This window comes from Mustela erminea, chromosome 7 (genome assembly GCF_009829155.1).
Source record: "Mustela erminea isolate mMusErm1 chromosome 7, mMusErm1.Pri, whole genome shotgun sequence".
Taxonomy (NCBI): domain Eukaryota; kingdom Metazoa; phylum Chordata; class Mammalia; order Carnivora; family Mustelidae; genus Mustela; species Mustela erminea.
In genome coordinates, this window is record NC_045620.1 from 104,463,849 (window position 1) to 104,484,679 (window position 20,831).

General features: G+C 40.9%; 1 protein-coding gene across 1 annotated transcript in view; it reads left to right on the forward strand.

Annotated features, from left to right (window-relative positions):
* CKAP2L (cytoskeleton associated protein 2 like) overlaps positions 1 to 18,179 on the forward strand; it is a 30,760-nt gene extending 12,581 nt beyond the window's left edge. Inside the window, exons 5-9 of the mRNA XM_032352751.1 lie at positions 3,236 to 3,443; positions 8,025 to 8,180; positions 13,945 to 14,008; positions 15,634 to 15,823; positions 17,029 to 18,179. Of these exons, the coding sequence (XP_032208642.1) occupies positions 3,236 to 3,443; positions 8,025 to 8,180; positions 13,945 to 14,008; positions 15,634 to 15,823; positions 17,029 to 17,254 (844 nt within the window). The 3' untranslated portion in view covers positions 17,255 to 18,179. The remainder of the gene's footprint in view (positions 1 to 3,235; positions 3,444 to 8,024; positions 8,181 to 13,944; positions 14,009 to 15,633; positions 15,824 to 17,028) is intronic.
* Positions 18,180 to 20,831: the final 2,652 nt, after the last annotated feature.

Consider the following 20,831-nt stretch of genomic DNA (forward strand, 5'->3'; position numbering starts at 1 on the left):
GTTAAGCAGACCAGTGGCTACATCCAGGAGCGTTATCAGGGAAGAAAGAACAGGAAACCTCCATGAGTGTGAGCAGGCCAAGTTTTGAAAGGTAAGCTAAGACAAAGAGGAGCAGCGAGTTCACACCCAGAGTTCAGACAGTAGAAATGGGGATCTCAGGGTGCTGGAGGTTCACATTAACATACATGTAGCTGGAAACCAAGCCAAAAGTCTTCACACTTTCTTCACTGGACTAGATAGAGTCATAGTGTGGTGAACCTCCCAGGAGAAGCACCTTTATACACTTGGGTGGGCTAGAAAATAAGGAGATTCCTGACAAGGGCTAAAGGAACATGTAAAATTAGATGGTAGGTAGAAGGTATACAAGGTATAACAGGATGAAGAGAGGGCAGGGTTTATTCTCTGAATATAGCCCTGAATACTACCACCAAGTTCTCTGCCCTCCCAAAGAAACAGAAAACAAACAGCTTAATTTAGGGTGATGTGATTGAGAGAGAAAGGCTGAACTGACTTTTTTTTTTTTTTTTTTTTTTGAGCTGACTTCTTTAGATAGAAGGATCAAGGAGGTACTTTCAACAGTGACATGTGATCTAGGAAAAGGATAGTGACAAAAAGAAGGATGAGCCTTCTGAGCAAAAAGAAAACTGAGTATAAAGACTCCAAGCTGGTGAATGAGGAAATCAGAGTCCCTCCCCCTGGAGCCCACTGTCTAGACCAGATAACAGATGTTGGGTCTTTAAGACAGTGTGGGGTGTGCGGTCTGTGTTTGATTACACAAGATGAGTCTGGAGCAGGACAGACCACTCACTCATTGCTTGAGTGTTCCTTCAGCACCTACAGAGTGTTGGGCTCCTGGGAGATACAGTGGTGAGAGCACACAGTCACACTCTAACTTCATGGAGCTTTTTTTCTGGTGTCTATGTGGAAAGTACTAGAATAATAAAATCACAGCACTGAGGTCCTGGGAATAAGTTGGCTTAGAAAAAGTTAAGTTTCCCCTTCATTTATGATTGGAAGGAAGTCTGAGAGAGGAAGAATGTCAGGAACATAGAGGAAACACATGCCAGACATCTCAACTTCTGTCATTAAGCAGGTGGTTACCATGAGGGTGAAGGAGTTGGGGCACTTGGGGCTGAAATAAGCACTATGGATTATGCTCTGGAGTCAAGGAGAGAAACGAGGGTTAATTAGTTATTGACATTCTGGAAGGAGCAAAACCATAAGGTCAGAAAACAGATCGGTGATCACCGGCAGCTGAGGATGAGAAGGGTTGACTACCAAGAAGCATGAAGGAATTTTTGAAGGGATTATATTATAGTTCGGGTGACATGATTTTGTGAATTTGTCAAATCTCCCAGAACCATACACTTCCCAAAAAAGGTGAATTTTGCTATATTTTACTGAACCCTTGTGGGTTCTAGACACTGAGCTAGGCACTGGGACATCCAAGGTGTCTGCCTTCATAGAACTTGCATTCTAGTAGAGAAGACAGAAAATCAACACATTGATGAAATAAAATAATACACATAATTATCTCTTCTAAGAGGTGTCATTTGAGCAGAGGACTGAATGAAGATGATAATTCAAGACCTTGAGACAGGAATGAGGGTGGATCAAGTAACTGAAAGAACATCAAAGCTCCTGGTGGGGATAGAGTAAGAGGGAAAGGGGTATGAGCAGTGACATGGTCTGTCTACACTTTAAAAACTACTTTGGCTACTGGGCACATGATGAATTTGTTGAGAGTGAGCGTGGAAGCGAGGACATGAGTTAGGAAGGAAGTTGCTACAGCATTTCAGGAAGAAGGTGACAGTGATACAGACTCGGGTCATGGTAGTAGAGATAAGCCTACTGGCTGTACAATGTTGTGTCAGATGTGAGAGAAAGAAAGAACTATGTAAAGACAATCCCTCATTCTAGGTCCCAGCAACTGGGTAGATTGGGGTACTATATACCAATATAGGCTATTTGGGAACAGGTTTGGAGATGAACATCAAGACCTTTATTTTAGAGAGCATTAAATTTGAAGTGACTGTCAAACATCAAATTAAAAAACACCAACTAGGCAGTGAGTTTTATAAAGTTTGGGGCTCTGGGGGAAAATCTGGCTTGAAATGTACATCTGTGAGTTATAAACATGTAGTAATTTAAAGAAGCTGAAGAGCCTACACTCACATGCTTGAGTCTATGGGTCTTGGTACCTCTTCCAACAGTAACCTGTTGACTGCTTAGAAGCAGGAGCGGGTGGAGGAGAGTGAGGATTAAGATTTGGCCACCATCAGAGACTAGCTACTTACGATTCCTGAAGTTATTGATCTTGTTTAGGAAGAAAGGTGGTCATGTGTGGCCAGGAGAGTGCTAATGAACCGGGAAAAGTGGGTGACTCTGGCCAAGACCCTATTAAGGGCAGAATGCAGGTTTGGGGGGTCTGGTTGAGTGGCAGATAGAGAGCTTATGGTAAGAGAAATGGAGTGCTGAGTTTGTGATCTCAGAGGTGGAGGGATATTTTAGGAAAGCAAATGCCAGAAGTAATATACAGGTGAAATAAAAATTTTTAGAGAAAAATAATGAAGAATAATCATGAAGTCAAGGAATTTGAAGAGTGACATCCTAGTAATCCCTCTGCAATCTGCCTTCTGAAGGATAGGAGCAATTGTGCTCTTGAATTTTGCAGTGCACATGATGTCTGAGTTCTAAAACAAGGTCGGGTGGATTTCTGATCTTGCTTAATGTTTGGATGTCTGTTATTAAAGCCTCCCTGAAGCACAGTAGGGCATGTCCAGGATTTGGTTTGTTTTATTTTCTGTTCAGTAACAATGTGTGATTTAAACTTAGTTTCATTTGGTCTTTCATATTTATCTCTATTAACCTTTATATCCTTGACCACTGGTTTATTTGGTGCCTGAGTTCTACTAAGGATCTGAACATTGTGAGAGGGAACTGTCTTTGGGAGTTTTTCTCCTGGTCTGGCAAGATTTGTTCCTCTAGAGAGTTGCTGTGATTTTACTGGTGGTATCCTAATTTGTGTTTTTCCAACAAATTGTTTATTAACTCTGTCTTTGTGGCGATTACCCATTTGTAAATTGTTTTTAACTCCATTCTCCTGACTTTGTGTGTAGTTGAAGGTATTTAGTGGTACTCAATCTATGCATATCTTATACTTTGAAAGTGTGACTTACATACAAAAAGAAACCTAAAGCATTTTCCCATCCCCCAACTCTTAATTTTATAACAGGAAACAACTGGAAGAATGGCAGAAATCTAAGGGGAAAATCTATAAGCGGCCTCCTATGGAACTTAAAACAAAAAGAAAAATAATAGAGGAAATGAATATTTCATTCTGGAAGAGTATGGAAGAAGAAGAAGAAGAAAAGAAAGCACAACTTGAACTGTCCAACAAAATTAACAGCACTCTAACACAATGTCTGCAACTCATTGAGGAGGTGAGTAAGGAGGATAAGTTCCCAAAGCTTTGGCCTAGAACTTTATAGTTTTGTTTTGTTTTTAAGTTTTCTTTTTTTTTTTTTTTTTTAAGATTTTATTTATTTATTTGAGAGAGAGATCACAAGTAGGCAGAGAGGCAGGCAGAGAGAGAGAGGGAAGCAGGCTCCCCGCTGAGCTGAGAGCCCGATGCAGGGCTCGATCCCAGGACCCCGAGACCACGACCTGAGCCGAATGCAGAGGCCCAACCCACTGAGCCACCCAGGCACCCCGAACTTTACAGTTTTTAAATATTTTTCTTAAATATAGTGTAAGAGAGATAACCTTGATCTTGGCAGAAATTCATCTGCTTTTTTAAATATAGAATAGCAATAATAATGATGGCATGCACTTAAATAAAGGTTCTTATATGCCAGGCACTGTTCTAACACTTTATTTATATGATCTCGTACAATTATCAATAACAACTATTACCATGCCCACTTTACAAATGAAACTGAGGCACAAAGAAGTTGGAAAACTAATCCAAGCAGTCTGCCTCTTAAGGGATCCAAAAGGAATTTTGCCTTCTTTAGGCATCAAGGTCAAGGAGTGATATGAAGCTGAAGTCAAAGGCAAGATCATGTATAAAATTTGGTTATCCTGATGACTTTGGGTAGCTATAATTGGCAGCTAAATTGTATCTTGGATTCTGCAGATAAGGATAAAGGAGATGGTAAGCAAAGTCTATGATCCCTAGGAGATGCCTTGAAGGAAAAATATATTAATTAAAAACAATTGGGTAGACATCTATACTAAGTTCCTTGCCTGAAGCAAACCAAATTCTGTCCTTTGGCTGATGGCATTGGACAGCAACAGAAAAAGGAAACCTTCAATGTAGCTCTATTCCAGGCAATTTTTTCACAAAATTCAGTTAAACATTAATTATTTCCCCTTGATAGAACTAAAGTTCAGTTCTTTTTTTGTTGTTGCTCTTTCTTTTATTTTCATTGTATTAAAGAAAATGCATGAATACACTCTTTAACAATTTTTGTTTTAGATTTTATTTATTTATTTGGCACAGAGAGAGAAGCAGAGGGAGCTACAGAAGGAGAAGGAGAAGCAGACTCCCCACTGGCCAGGGAACCCAATGTGGGACCCAATCCCAGAAACCTGGGATCATGACCTGAGCCGAAGGCAAACGCTTAATGGACTGAGCCACCCAGGCACCCCCATGAATACATTCTTATTATTAAAAACATTTCAGGGACAATTGGGTGGCTCAGTTGGTTAACCATCAGGACTCTCGATTTCAGTTCAGGTCATGATCTCGGGGTCATGAGACTGAGTCCCATGCCTGGCTTTGCACAATGCCTGCACACAGAGCCTGCTTAAAATTCTCTGGCTCCCTCTGCCCCTCCCTCCCTCTAATAATAATAATAATAATAATAATAAAATTTAAAACATTTCAAAGAGAAAATGACTAGACCTCCCCACCAAGCACATCTGTGCATGCATGCACACACACCAATTATGCATCCCAGACTTCTCCCTAGACCTGACCACTATTGCCAATTATCCATCCAGACAGCTTTTATGCATGTACAAACCACTTGGGTAGGCACAGAGAAAAATGAAGTATATATTTTTGTGAGTTGCAATTATTTTATTTCAGATTTTTATATATGCTCTTTTGTTGTCTTTTCTTGTATTTCCCTAATATTCGTATTAAGCTGGCCCTGATAGTTAAGTTGGGCATTTTCCTCTTCCCTTGTACTCTGAAAATAGTTTATACAACATGAAATTATTTTTTCTCTGAAGCTTTAATAAGAACTTGCTCATAAAGTCATCTAGACTATGAACCATAGTTTTGGGTATATCTTTTCAATTTTTTCTGTGACCATTGGTCTATTGGGGTTTTGTATTTCCTGAGCTAATTTTAGTGATTCTGTGCCTTTTATTTAAAGATTTCTCTATCAATCTTTTTAAACAGCCATCTCTGCGGTTTTAATGATTTTTTTCCTCTTGCATCAATGTCTGAATCTGTTTTTATGTTTATTGTTTTTAATTAGACTTTTTAGTTGAAAGCTTAAATCATTTACGTCAATCTTATTTTCTTAAAAATACATTTTAACGCTATAAATTTGCGTCTGAATTTAGCTTTGGTCATATCCTTTATGTTTGATTAGGTAAGGTTCTATATTGGTCAGTCAACTCAGAAAAACAGAAACTGCATCAGGTATTCTAATAGAATGAATGTAATGTAAAGGGTGTTTCACAATGTTTTATGTAAGTTCCCTAGAAGCAAACCCAAAGAGGAGAATTTGTGTGAAGGTAATTTATTAGGAAGAGGGTCCCAGGGAAAACAGAGAGGATTGGGGATGTGGGCCCAGAAGGGAAGGAGAACAAGAAGGATGTGGTATCAAACAAAATCCATGGAATATAACTGCGGCACAATCCCACGGGGGAACTCTGGAGACTGGATCAGAGCTCTCAGAATCATCCTGATCAGGGCAAGGAACCAATAGTATTAATACCTCCATGATCATTGATTAATGGCTGCCCTTGGGGAGATAAAAATTCCCAGGCACCCTGACTCTCTGGTACATACAAAGAGAAGCAGATGCTGACTGTTGGACATTAAAGAACCTTGTAAGCCTCAGTGCACAAAAATGGTACAGGGACCATCAGAGGAAATGTGGGTACTACACACAGGGCTGACAGCAAAAGGGAACCTGAGGTAACAAAGATGCTAACTTCAGAAAGCAGCTATCACCCAGTGGGCTTAGGGGAATGAAGAGAGATTGAGGGTATTCGAATCTAGAAACTAGGAGGGGCGCCTGGGTGGCTCAGTGGGTTAAAGCCTCTGCCTTCGGCTCAGGCCCTGATCTCAGGGTCCTGGGATCGAGCCCCGCATCGGGCTCTCTGCTTGGCAGGGAGCCTGCTTCCTCCTCTCTCTGCCTGCCTCTCTGCCTACTTGTGATCTCTATCTGTCAAATAAATAAATAAAATCTTAAAAAAAAAAAAAAAAGAATCTAGAAACTAGGAGAAATAAACTCCAACTCTAAGGAAGCAATACTATCTAGCAGATGCTGTACCAAAAACTGGTGGAGGGACCCAGCAGGGCTGGGACTCAGACCTTGAGGAAAGGATGCCACCCACTGGGTGCTTTTGCCTCTGAGAGAGCACAGTGAGACAGGATCTGTAAGCGCCAGGATAAAAGGTAGAGGCTAGAATCTACTGTTGCTGCCAGAGTGAAGGACCATTGCTGGGGTGGCGAAAGAGGAAATCCCTCTCTTCTCCATGCCCACAGTCTCCCTCTATTTCCCCATACTGGCAGAACCCTGTGCTGTGAAAACAGTGGGTGACTTACAGAATTTCAGCCCCAGTGCCCCAAAACAGGATAAAAGGTGGGTTTGGAGCTAGGAGGCCATAGGTTAATAATTAACAAGCACGCTCATTATTGTTCATCTCTAAATAGTTGGAGATTTCCATTTTGAGTTCTTTAACCTGAAAGTTATCTTAGAAGAATATCCTTTAACTCCCAGCTAGAGTTCTGTTTTGTTTTGTTTTTCCTGACTATCTTTTTTTCCAGATTCTAATTATACTACATTGTAAATGTAGCCTGTTATGTGTTCTGCTTGATTGAATTTGTTGAAATGCATGTCTGATCAGTTATGGTGAATGTTCCATCTCTTATTTGGGTGTTGGAATTCCTGATTAATAGATATTCCCTCCAGAACTCTCAACTTCTCTTTCATGCCCTTCATTTCTCTGTTGACACACTGAGTTGTGGGAGAATCCCACAGCCAAATTTTCAGCTCATTGATTTCTTCTTCAATTCTGTTGAGATTTATGCCTCTTTCATGCAGTGTTGGTTTTCTCAGACATTGAGGATTCTTGACTGTGAGCTTACCTTTGGGGCCTCCCCCTCTCAGGAGGAGTAGGAGGCACTGCTTAGCTGAGTGTGCCAGTATCTGGGTTTCTGGTCATGGTAACTCCCCATATTCCTCCTGGTCCATGTCACTCTCTGCTCTGGATACAAGCCAGAAGGGGACCAAATTAGTGAGGATATCTTAAAGTTACTTTTTGTGAGAATTAGTCCTTTTTATATATGCTGCATGGATCTTCAACACACACAAATATACACACCCCATGACCCTTGCTTACCTGTGCCATCCTTCATACTTCTGCTAGAAACATATGGAAATTCTATTCACTATTCAGTGTTCACATTATTATGAATATGTAAGAAATATATGAATGTTGATTCCTGTAGGGTTGGGTTTGGTTTGGTTTGGGGTTTGGTTTTGCATAAAAATGTAAACATATTCCTTACCTTCAGCTGTGAAAAAACATTTTACAATTTGGTCTCGTGTAACTCTTAAAGTTGAATGACCAGTGTCAAAACTTATTGAAATACACTGTTTAAATGGATGCATTTTATTATATGTAAACTGTACCTCAGTAAATTTGAATTTTTTAGAAATTAAGCAAAAGCAATCAGACTGATTTCTGCATAACTGCTCTGATGAACATTAGATGTGAGAATAACAGCAAAATGGTAATAATTACCTCTGGGTATTTTTTTTTTTTTTTTACAGGGTGTACCTTCTAATGCAGTATTTACCATATTGTCCAGTATTCCTGAGGTTGAAAAATTTGCTAAATTCTGGATCTGTAAAGCAAAGTTGTTGGCAAGTAAAGGTCCCTTTGATGTTATTGGGCTGTACGAAGAGGCCATTAGAAATGGGGCAACAGTGAGTATCTGTCTTGGGTGGGTAACTTCCAGAAAATTCTCTCATGTTAGTTGTCTGTTGTTTGCAGTATGGCAGTCATACAATGTAATTGTAAACTTCTAATTTACTTCATCAATTATACATAGATTATGAAGCACAAGTCCTTTATTATGTACATTTAATTAAAAATTTATTTGCTAAATGACAGTGCAGACAAAAGGTTGATATCCAGGATCTATAAAGAATTCCTCAAACTCAACACACACAAAACAGATAATCATATCAAAAAATGGGCAGAAGATATGAACAGACACTTCTCCAATGAAGACATACAAATGGCTATCAGACACATGAAAAAATGTTCATCATCACTAGCCATCAGGGAGATTCAGGGAGCCAGGTGGTGGGTATTATAGAGGGCACTTATGGCATGGAGCACTGGGTGTGGTGCATAAACAATGAATTCTGTTATGCTGAAAAGAAATTAATTTTTAAAAAACCTATTTTATTCAGTAGAAATAGTGTTTCATGTAATAGAATTACTGTTCTTATTAAATGAATGTGTCTCACTTTACACTCATCGTAGAAATATGCACTTGTAGAAAGTAATAGCATGGAAACTTACATCAATATGCAGTACTTTAAAAATTATACCTCATCATAAAAAAACTAAAGATACATTAAGCCCAACATATCAATATTCACACAGCAATAATTCAGAGCCAGTACATGAAAAAAATTTAATTCTAAAACTTACTGAAACCACTGTCTCCATATGACTTTTTTTAACAAAGACTGCATCCAAGTTTCATAACTCTTTTCACCTAAATGTCACTTTCCATGTCATTTTCTATTCTACCATACCTCTTCCCATTGTTCAAAATCAGAGTTGTAGATGTACATAGTTTAAAGAGTCAAAACCATCCAGTAAGTTTCCTTCCATAAGGGCTCCCATTTCCCACTTCCCAGAGCAAACAGATTATTTTCATATTTACCTGGATAGTTTCAGATAGTATGCTTAGATTGCTATTTCTTGATTTTTCAGTTTTAGAGATGATTTGTAGATTTCCAACTATGCAGGATAAGAATTTAACCCTCTTTCTGACACGTACCCTGCAAATTTTGCCATCTTCCATATTTCCATTAGAGTCATATGGAAATCCTGGTCACTGTTGTTATAAATAATACTGTGTTCGTATTGTTATGAATATGTAAGAAATACATGAATACATTGAACCATGTAATACATACTAAGGTTATTTTACCTTTCAAGCATGATCTTCTAATTTTCCTGAAGTTAATTATTGTCTTGTTTTCCCTTTGCTTAGTTTTCTGAGTATTTATTAGTATATAATTGATTCCAAACTTTTCTCTATCTAAATTTCTCAATATTTCTTTTTTTTTTCATTCAAGTTAGTTAACATATAGTGTAGTATTGGTTTCAGCAGTAGAACTTAGTGATTCATCACTTACACGTAACACAAAGTGCTCACCACAAGTGCCCTCTTTAATGCCCATCACCCATTTAACCCATCCCTCCACCCACCACCCCTCCAGCAGCCCTCAGTTTATTCTTTATAGTTAAGAGTCACTTATGGTTTGTCTCCCTCTCTGTTTTCATCTTATTTTATTTTTTCATCTGTTCCCCTATGTTCATCTGTTTAGTTTTTTAAATCCTACATATGACTAAAATCATTGATACTTGTCTTTCTCTGGCTGACTTATTTCGCTTAGCATAATACACTCTAGTTCCATCCACGTTGTTTCAAATGGCAAGACTTCATTCTTTTTGATGGCTGAGTAATAGTCCATTGTGTATATATACACCACATTTTCTTTATCCATTCATAAGTTGATGGACGTTTGGGTTCTTTCCGTAATTTGGCTATTGCAAATAGGGCTACTATAAACATTGGGGTCCATGTGCCCCTTTGAATCCAAATTTTTGTATCCTTTGGATAAATACCCAGTAGTATAATTTCTGGGTCTTTAACTTTTTGAGGACTCTCCATACTATTTCCCAGAGTGGCTTTACCGCTTGCATTTCCACCAATAATGCAAAAGTGTTCCCCTTTCTTACATCTTCGCCAACAACTACTGTTTCCTTAGTTGTTAATTTTAGCTATTTTTACAGGTGGGCAGTGGTATCTCCTTGTGGTTTTGGTTGGTATTTCCCTGATGCCAAGTAATGCTGAGCATTTTTTCATGTGCCTCTTAGCCATTTATATGTCTTCTTTGGAGAAATGTCTGTCCGTTCATGTCTTCTGCCCATTTCTTAATTGGATGATTTATTTTGGGCGTATTGATTTTGATGAGTTCTTTTTTTTTTTAAGATTTTATTTATTTATGTGACAGAGATCACAAGCAGGCAGAGAGGCAGGCAGAGAGAGAGAGAGGAGGAAGCAGGCTCCCCACGGAGGAAAGAGCCTGATTTGGGGCTGGATCCCAGAACCCTAGGATCATGACCTGAGCCGAAGGCAGAGGCTTTAACCCACTGAGCCACCCAAGCGCCCCTTGATGAGTTCTTTCTAGATTCTGGAGACTAACCCTTTATCAGATATGTCATTTGCAAATATCTTCTCACGTTCCATTGGTTGCCTTTTAGTTTTGTTGATTGTTTCCTTTGTTGCGCAGGAGTTTTTGTCTTGATGAGGTCCAAAATTTCTCAATACTTTTAAAACATCAGATAGCTTATCGATTTCTTTTTCTTATTGACCCTTCTCCCAGAACTTTCTGACAAGTTTCAATCTCTACAGGTTGCTCTTTACCACTGTCTTTACCTATTATTCTGGGACCTTTCACCATTACCCTCACATTCCCATTTCTATCAGCATTGCCTGTTTTTCTTCTCCAGTGCTTTTCTTCTCTCTCTGTTTTGTGTTATTGCTGTTGGTAGTGATGGTTTTTTCTTTTTTTTCTTTTCTTTTCTTTTCTTTCCTATTGTTCATGAAAAGCTTTACTCAGATGCCAGTAAAAACTGAGCTGTATACAAAGAGGTGGATTGAAAAAGCTCTGGACACACAGATGAGGTTTTACCACAGGGGGATCTGGCTGATCCAACTAGTTGAAGAACCTTCAATATCTGATCTTTCCTCTAAAATTGCCCATATTCTCTAAAGAAGGATCTGGAAATCAGGTTACCAGTGTTGTGGGGGAGAAGAGAGTTGGGAATCTCAACCTTCAGCATGGAAACGTTCATTTATCCCTTTTTTTCAGTGGGCATCCCCACCTTCAATAGTGCTTGATATTACCCAGAGACTTGGAAAATACATCTTCAGTTTTCTGTTAAGATAAAGACTTGGAGGGGCACCTGGGTGGCTCAGTCGGTTAAGCTTCTGACTTTGGCTTGAGTCACAATCTCAGGACACTGGGATTCTGCCTGGCGTTGAGCTTCCCACTCAGCAGGAAGTCTGCTTCTCCCTCTCCCTCTGCCTCTAGCTCTTTCCCAGCTTGTGTCTGTCTCTCTCTCAATTAATAACATCTTTTTTTTTAAGATTTTATTTATTTAATGAGAGAGATCACAAGTAGGCAGAGAGGCAGGCAGAGAGAGAGAGAGAGGAGGAAGCAGCCTCCTCACTGAGCAGAGAGCCTGACGTGGGGCTCAATCCCAGGACCCTGGGATCATGACCTGAGCCAAAGGCAGAGGCTTTAACCCACTGAGCCACCCAGGTGCCCCAATAACATCTTTAAAAAAAAAAAAAAAAAAGACTTGGGGGCCTGAGTGCTGAACAGATGCTCAAGTCCTCCTGATTTTGACCCCCCACTCATTTTTGAGCCTTTCAGAAAGGCCCTGGGGTTGAATCATGTTGTTTCTCAGCCACACTGCCAGCTTAGGATTCAGCTCTTTCCTGTCGGTTAAGTTGGTTATCTCTTCCTTCTACATTCTAGCTTCCAAATCTTGTTGCTATTTCCTCTATTCTTTGTAGTTATTGCCTCCTTTAATCCCATTATCATTTCACTAGAGTTTCCATAGGGATTAGAAATAAATGTATATTCAATCCATCGTCTTTAACTAGAAACCTTTAAAAATGTAAAATATGTTTGATAAATGTTTTATATAATTCAGACTTTTCGCAATGTACTCTGTGCATTTATTCCCATTCCCTTAAGCTTGAAGTACATTAGACTTTGTGAAAATGTATGAACAGCTTTGCTTTTATGTTCTGTTGTCAGTTTACATCTATCATTTATTTGATAGAGAATCCCAAATCAGAAAGACCAAGCTCCTTCAGGAATCTGCTTCTCCCTCTGCCTGCTGCTCTCCCTGCTTGTGCTCTCTCTCTCTCTCTCTCTCTCTCTGAAAAATAAATAAATGAGTGAAATATTTAAAAGAGAGAGAGAGAGAGAGAGACACCTGGGTGGCTCAGTTAGTTAAATGTCTGCCTTCAGCTCAGGTCATGATGCCAGGACCCTGGTATCAAGTCCCACATCAGGCTCCCTGCTCAGCCAGGAGTCTGCTTCTCCATCTGCCAGCTGCTCTCCTTGCTTTGCTTGTGCTCTCTCTCTGTGACAAATAAATGAATGAAATCTTTAAAAGAGAGAGAAAGGCCAAGCTCCAAATATAATATTCCTATGAGATATTACAGTTCATTTATAGTGTCCTACTTCATGGAATGCTTTAGATACTTTGAAAAAGGAAGTCTATCTCAGATAATTTTACCAGAAAAGTAATTTTTTTAAAGATTTTTTTTATTTTTTTGACAGAGAGAGAACGATCTCAAGTAGGCAGAGAGGCAGGCAGAGAAAGAGAGAGGGGAAGCAGGCTCCCCACTGAGCACAAAGCCCAAAGCGGGGCTTGATCCCAGGACCCTGAGATCATGACCTGAGCCGAAGGCAGAGGCTTAACCCACTGAGCCACCCAGATACCCCAGAAAAGTACTTTTTACTATTACCAGGAAAGTACTTTTAATAATAATGGCTTTTTTCTAATGTTTTGTTTTTTATGTTATGTTTAATATTGTATTTTATATGTTATGTCTAATGTTATGTTTTTGTGTTACTAAATAAAAGAAGAAAGAACAGAAAGACTAGGGAAATTATCCAAAATGCTAGCTAAAGGCTCTATTTGGGGGAATGCCTCGGGGGCTCAGTCGTTAAGCATCTGCCTTCAGCTCAGGTCATGATCCCAGGGTCCTGGGATTGAGCCCCGCATCAGGCTCCCGGCTCAGCAGGAAGCCTGCTTCTCCCTCTCCCACTCCCCCTGCTTCTGTGCTTCTCTCGCTATGTCTCTCTGTGTCAAATAAATAAATAAAATCTTTTTAAAAAATAAATAAAGGCTGTATCCGGGTGATTGAATTACGGGTGATTTCTCTTTTTAAGTTTCACTATTGTTCAGTTTTTCTGTAATGAGGTATATGACTTTTATGATAAAAACAAAAATCCAGTAAAGACAACACTAAAAACGTATGCTGCATTTTTGTATAACTAACTTTACATCTTTGGGCCAGAATCTTTATGTGGGGATACATCTTCAGTGGGATCATGTAAGTCAATAAGAAAATTAACTGATTTAAAGAAATGTCACTACAGACAGCTTTCCATAAGCACATTTCTTCATTAAAGCATGCCAGCATTCAACCAACATTTTCTTTGTTCCTTCATTTTTTACATAAAGCTATAAATCTGAAACTTTTTAAATGTTATTTGTAGTCAGATAAGAGATTTTTAAAAAGGAAACATTTTTCTGAAAAAAAAAAAAGAAGCTTATTTGATGTTAAGCAAAGTTCCTTAGATCATTTCCTCCATGAATGTTTTTAATACTGTTTATGTATTTTCTTTCTTCCAGCCAATACAAGAGTTACGGGAAGTTGTTCTTAATATTTTGCAAGACCAGAACAGAACCACAGAAGGTACTGCTATTTTTGTACTTAAATTTCACTCCCTTTAGGGGCGCCTGGGTGACTCAGTGGGTTAAGCCTCTGCCTCCGGCTTGGGTCATGATCTCAGGGTCCTGGGATCAAGCCCTGCTTCCTATGGGGGAGATTGCTTCTCCCTCTGCTGCTTCCCCCTGCTTCTGTTCTCTTTCTCTCTCTGTCTCTCTCTCTCTCTCATAAAAATAAATAAAATCTTGGGGCACCTGGGTGGCTCAGTTAGTTAAGCAGCTGCCTTCAGCTCAGGTCATGATCCCAGGGTTCTGGGATCGAGCCCCGCATCAGCCTCCCAGCTCAGCAGAGAGCCTTCTTCTCCCTCTCCCTCTGCTTGCTGCTTCATCTCCTTGTGTTTCTCTGTATCTCTATGTCAAATAAATAAATAAAATATTTTTTTTTAATCAGCTGGCACAGGAACGTTTTCATTTAGCTAACCATTGCTATCATTGGTTAGAACCTTTAGAAATCTCTTCTATGAAAATTACTGTGCCAAATACAGTGACGGGCCCACTCTAATTGCTTATATTTGTCATATGAATGGAAAGAAAAAACAAGCTCCACTGAGAAAAGAAAAATTATTATTTTTCTGATCTTAGAAGGTGACAAATGTTCCTCCTTTAAGACAGATTGAACTGGGGCACCTGGGTGGTTCAGTGGGTTAAAGCCTCTACCTTCAGCTTGGGTCATGATCCCAGGGTCCTGGGATCGAGCCCCACATTGAGCTTTCTGCTCAGCGGGGAGCTTCTTCCTCCTCTCTCTCTGCCTGCCTCTCTGCCTACTTGTGATCTCCGTCTTTCAAATAAATAAATAAAATATTAAAAAAAAAAAAAAGACAGACTGAACTTTGGGGAACAACCAAGTCATGTGGAATGATAGCTAACTAACCTATTACTTTTGGGAATAAGGTCACAGAGGAGATATGCCCAATGGTGCTCTTATACTGGGAATGATGCTACTATTCAGATATTTGTTTATAATTCATGGCATTATTCTTCAAAGGGGTAAGAAAAAAACAGGAATCTGTACCTTTTCCACTTCTTGGCCAACCTCTTTTAGGGTCTTAGCCTCCAGCCACAATATCTGCCTATCTCAATCCAATTTTCTTCCCTTCCTTTTGGTTGTTGTGATTGAGCTATCATGTATATTGTGTTCAAACAAGACATTTTTTTCACTCATTGCCCAAGGTAATAATCATATAGTCATCTCTGGGTAGGAAGGCATTGGAAGGTCAACTGAGTTAACCTTAGTGAGTCAGAGAAATTGACCCAAGGTATGGTATAAGGTTAAAAAAAACAATGATTGGTCCCTAAGGGAACCTCTAATAAGAGGTGGGAATGTGTTCAGAATGTGGAAAAACTATCAAGGATCCATCTAAAGGGACAAGGAGGCCCAAAGGATTCTGGAGGGCTGGTTAGAAGGATGGCCTCATACAGCAAAGCATTGTTAGAGGGCTGGGTGGGAAAAACTACACGTCTCACTTCAAATCTGTTACTCTTTTTTAAACTGGGAAATCACTGTGTATGTTGACTTTTTATCTTATTGCATTTAGTTTCAGTGTTAAAACCTATTGCTACACCTTACTTTCCTTCTTGACCTTGCATACACAGGCGTTACCTCTGACTCTCCAGTTGCTGAGACGAATGTAACAGCAACAGAAGAACTGGCCGACAAGACGGAATCTGAAGAGTCTTGCCTGTCTCTGAAAGAGGGAGAACAGGTTACAGCAACACCCCAAATAACCAAGGCAGAACAGGATAATCATCCTGGTATCAAATTACAGATCGCCCCGATCCCTAGGTAAGCAAACTCTAAGTAGGCTTTGTGTCCACGGGTCTAACTCAAGCCCCGTTCTCAGTTTCACTTCCACAGACGCAGAGTACCAGCAGTTTACGGAGACCCCTGCGTCGTGTGAGGACAGGTGGTCTAATGTCAAACCCATCTTTGACATTAAGGAAAGGAGCAGAGGGTGAGGGGAGGGGTGGAACCACTGACAGGAAGACCTGTGCCCTTTCTGTGCACACACACCATCACCTTCACAGCACTCTGAGGAGACCTGACCCACCGTGACGAAGGTGGTGCTGGAGTGTGGAGACAGGTTGGAATGAGTTTCCCCTTGCTCCTGGACTGGGTGCTGCACTTACAGATCCCACCAGCCTATCCGCCCAGGCCCCGGGGCGGGGACACAGAATGCCAAGCAGGGGCAACCTCTGCAGCCGTAGGAGGGAAGGGACGGCGAATAGCCCTTGAGAACAAGCTGCGCCGTCGGATACGTGCTAGGTAGAAGCTGCGCCTTTTATTGAAAGTGTTTGATGTTTGAATAAGTAAAAGTTTAAGGCAGAATTCATAGGAACTGTGTCCAGGTATCAGTGCCATTTCCTAAAACGTTAACAACAGTCTCTATCCATGATCTTAAAAAAGGCTTCCGAACAAAAGCAGCGCGACCACACCGTTCTGTATTTTAGTTCCCTGAAAGCAAAGCTGGGCCTCCTCCAGCCCTAAACCCCCCTCTCGGTCCTGCCATTACAGCCGACTCACAGAAGGACGAAGGCAAGCAGGGGGTCTGAAAACCACCTCTTGCTGACTCTGGAATTTATTATGAGAGTTCTTAGCCGACCGGCCTGCCAGTTTTCTTAGACTAATGTCATCAGAGGGTTTATGAGATGTAAAACAGATTCACTACTTGAAAGTTCTCCGCAAACTATCCTCAGGGCTACTTTTATTGGAACACATTAAAGTTTACAAGGAAGATGCCCAGCTGGCCCAGTTTCAGTTTGTGGTTTGGTCCACCGTCTTAAAAGAAGTTTTTTGAATAATTTTCTGTCAGAGCCAGAAAGAATCTTAGAATTCATTTGTCCCACCCCATTTGGTGTTAGGCCCCATTTCCCTAAAACCTATCGACTCTTTGAAGGTTCATGGAATAAACAAACACCCACTGCCAAGTATCAAAGGCAAACCACACTTAACACTTCGGGAGATTCTGAATGGCTCCTTCTGTCTCGCAGAATAAGCGGCTTGCCGGAAGTACAAGACGTGAAGCTCATCACCCCCGTGCGGCGCTCGGCCAGGATTGAGCGCGCGGTGTCCCGCTACCCGGAAATGCTGCAGGAGCATGATGTGGTGGTGGCCTCTCTCAAGGAGCTGTTAGAAGTGGAAGAAACAGAGTGTTTCATATTTCGTAAAAATGAGGCCTTGCCTGTAACATTAGGGTTTAAAATCCTCGAGTCCTAATTTCTTAATGCCTTTTTGTTGTTGTTGTTAAAGGTGCTTTCAGAGCCTCGTCCAGGTGACCTGGACAAAACTTTATAATGGACAGGCAGACTGCGGGCTCTCAGGAGTTAGAAGCCCCTGGGCTTACTCTCAAATTTAATATCCCCACGGGATTGCCTTTTGTTTATTTAAGACTACAGTTTGCCACGGTTTTATAGTACATAAATTTTAAACTATTGACTATTCATTTACCCCACAAGTATGGTAAACATTTTCACCTTATTGACCAAATTTACTCTCAGCATAGTTCTTTCTTACATGAGGAGGCTGGTGCCACAGGATGATAGACTTCTCTTCCTGCAGCCAACTTCCCAGAGGGGGCGAGTCCTCCCTGCCCCAGTGAGGGGAGCTTAGAAGCTAGCTTTCCAGACCAGATGCCATGCGACAGACTGATCAAATTCCCTCATTTTATGGAGCCGATGCTAGCTATGCTTTTGCTCAGATGTCCCAGATGACTCTCATATGTGACTCTGACTTCCGTCACAGTGTCCCTATAGATGAGGGGCAATTCCCGTCCTGTCTGTGCCAGAGCTTCTCCAGTGAAACACAGCGCATCAGTTGTCTAGCTTTTATATCCAAATCTAATTGTGCATTTGTTATTCAGAAATGCTTCAAAGAAAAACAATAGGGAGCAGGGGAGAGGGGTGGGGAGGGCCACTTACTTCTTCAATTCTTTGCTATGGGGACACTTGGTCTGAGAAGACAGTACAAGCCCCAGAGACTATCATAGGTTGCCTTTCCTTCCTCCTGGGCAACTCTTCTTGGAAGGGGAAAATTAGAATCATTATGTAAATATAATGTATAGAAAAATCTAGCCAACATATTGTGAATTTTTAAATTTTAGCTTTCTTAATATTTAAGTATTATCTAAAACAAAAAAATAAATTTTGTTCATTCCTGCTTATTCATGCATTTTATTTATTATTTAAAAAAAAAAAAAAAAAACAGTGATGATGGCTTGGCCTAGTGAAATAGGGTTTTGTCCAGGGAAACACTGTTAGGCAATCTCAAGAGACCTCACAGTGAACATTCATTACCATGAAGAACTCACCTTGACCAGGGTCTGACCATCATCCCCACCCAGGAACTAGATTTTATCACAACAAGGGAAATACCATCTCTCTAAGTCAGGTTTATAATGACAAGGTTCATAAAACCGAGCTATAAAGCCATAAAGTTAAAATACTAACTTTCAATAAGAATAAATGGTCACCATGACCAAAATACAGGAATCCACACAGCCAGCCTTTCCTTCCTTTGGACAGACTCCCTTCATCTGCAAAGCCAAATAATGCCCAGGGAATTGCCGAGAGATCACAAAATCTGAAAGCCTGTGTCAGGTTTCTGTCGGTTACTAGGGGAAAAGTCCTACACACACAAACAATAGTGTAAGACACTGTTATTTAGTGCTTCTTCTAGCTGGGTTCTGTACCCCTTATCTCACTCCATCTTCACAGTAGCCTTATGACATAGGTATGGAGAAGCTAGTTAGACAATCAGTGATAGGGCTGAAATTTCAGGCTCAAGGTTGTCTGGAGCCAAGTCCAGAGCTTTCAGTCCCCACCTCTACTCCAAGTAAGGAAATGAGGAGTGAGAAGGTGATAAGTTGGAGAACTTCTTGAACCATTCCCATTTACCAAACAGAAATTGCTATGAGAGCCAGAGTACTGTGGTTTATTCTACAAATGAGGTGACCTGATCACACTTTTTACCAGGCCACTAACTCAGGGATGATACTTCCATTCCCTTTCTTTCTGACTGCCCAGGGCTGGATGTCAGAATGAGGGTATCCATTCAGCTGTAACTAGTCCCAAAGGGAAACTTGTCTCTCTTACATCAGCAGTTCAAGTGAAACTGTCCATTGTTTGGTGCCAGGCCCAGGCCACGACTGTACAAGGGTACAGCCTCATTCATGTGGCCAAGGATGGCTCCCAACCAAGGTCACATTCCAGAGGCATTGGGGAAGAGAGGAGGTAGAAGACAAGTCCCTCTCCTTTTAAGGCTACGACTTGGAAGTTGGACACATTATTTCTACTCAGGATTGTGGGATTGTACCTTTGGGCACATGCACTTATCTCCAAAGAACGCTGGGAAATATACTCTGCCCAACTAAAAATTCTTCCAGAGGTGGGACTATCAGTTTCTACTATAGTTTTTGGAATAATGAAGTACATTTCCAACTAAAGTATAGATAAATGGGTACAGAGGTAACATTAGGTTTAAAAGGGGCGGGGGGGCCTGGGTGGCTGAGTGGGTTAAGCCTCTGCCTTTGGCTCAGGTCATGATCTCAGGGTCCTGAGATCAAGCCCATGTTGGGCTTTCTGCTCAGCGGAAAGGGGGAGCCTGCTTCCCCCTCTCTCTCTGCCTCTCTGCCTACTTGTGATCTCTCCCTCTCTCTGTGTCAAATAAATAAATACAATCTTTTTTTTTAATTAAAAAAATAAATAAAAATAATTTTTTTAAAAACCTGCATTAAATGAATAGCCCCCAAAGAAGTATTTTCACCCTATGCTGCCCCAGCTGACTTCCTACAAGCTTAGCAGAGTTCTAACCCAAAGCCTTCTAGTCTTCCCCACTTCCTCTTGTCTTACAATCCATCTTTTGCCCCACCTTTTCCCCTGCGATATAATAATAAACCAGGTGACTGACGTAATGCACTCAGTAAAACATACAGGACGCCGTAGATGCCCGAGATGCAACAATGAGCCATGTGACCTGGCCCCATGAAGCCAAGAGTTTTAAGGGGGGACACAAATGTGTGAAAATGGAATAATCACCAGCAAGAGAGGTCCCTAGGATGGGACCAACAGAAGGATCTGATCCAGTCAGGAAGGCGGAAAAGCCCCTCCAGGAGCAGGTTTAACACGAGAAGAGGTAGGGGACACTTCAGGTAGAAGAAGAAAAGCATGCAAAAGGCCCTTTGGCCACCGTTTCCCCCTCCCTCTCCCTCTTCCTCAGCCCCAAAGAGCCCTTCTGGTTGGTTTCTGTAGTATTAGTTACTAGACGGCACCATATTTCAGCCATCTTTCCAGAAAAGCATGGGCCCTAGGGGCCGAGCAATTTCCCTGATAAAATTCTGCCCTCTAGCCCTTGAACAAGAATGTAGTGTTTGAAGACACAAGGTCAGGGAAAGCTGGTCTCTGCCTAGAGAAGCTGCTTTACAGACTCAGGCCCAAAAGTCAATCCAGGAAGAAGAGCAAAAGGCTTTAGCAGTACCAGACCTGGAAGTTTCTGAAACTCTCTCAGGACATGGCCCATCGTCCCTTAATTATCCTCAGGTATTTTAAAGGTTTCCCTTGATTATCCACATAAAGCAAATCTAGTGAACTGTGTCACAGCCCTGTTCCTTTGAGCGTCTGTCATTTTGGTTACGTGGGTGTGTTCATTCTAAGCCTCTAGATGATGCCAAGTGATGCTACCAGCAGATGAAACAGGAACTACAGAAGTGAACTCAGGTCAATGACATCAGAACAGAGAAGGGCCCAGGCTTAGTGTCACAGAGCGGCTCCTGCCAAAATAAAGCACCAAGCCTTTAAGT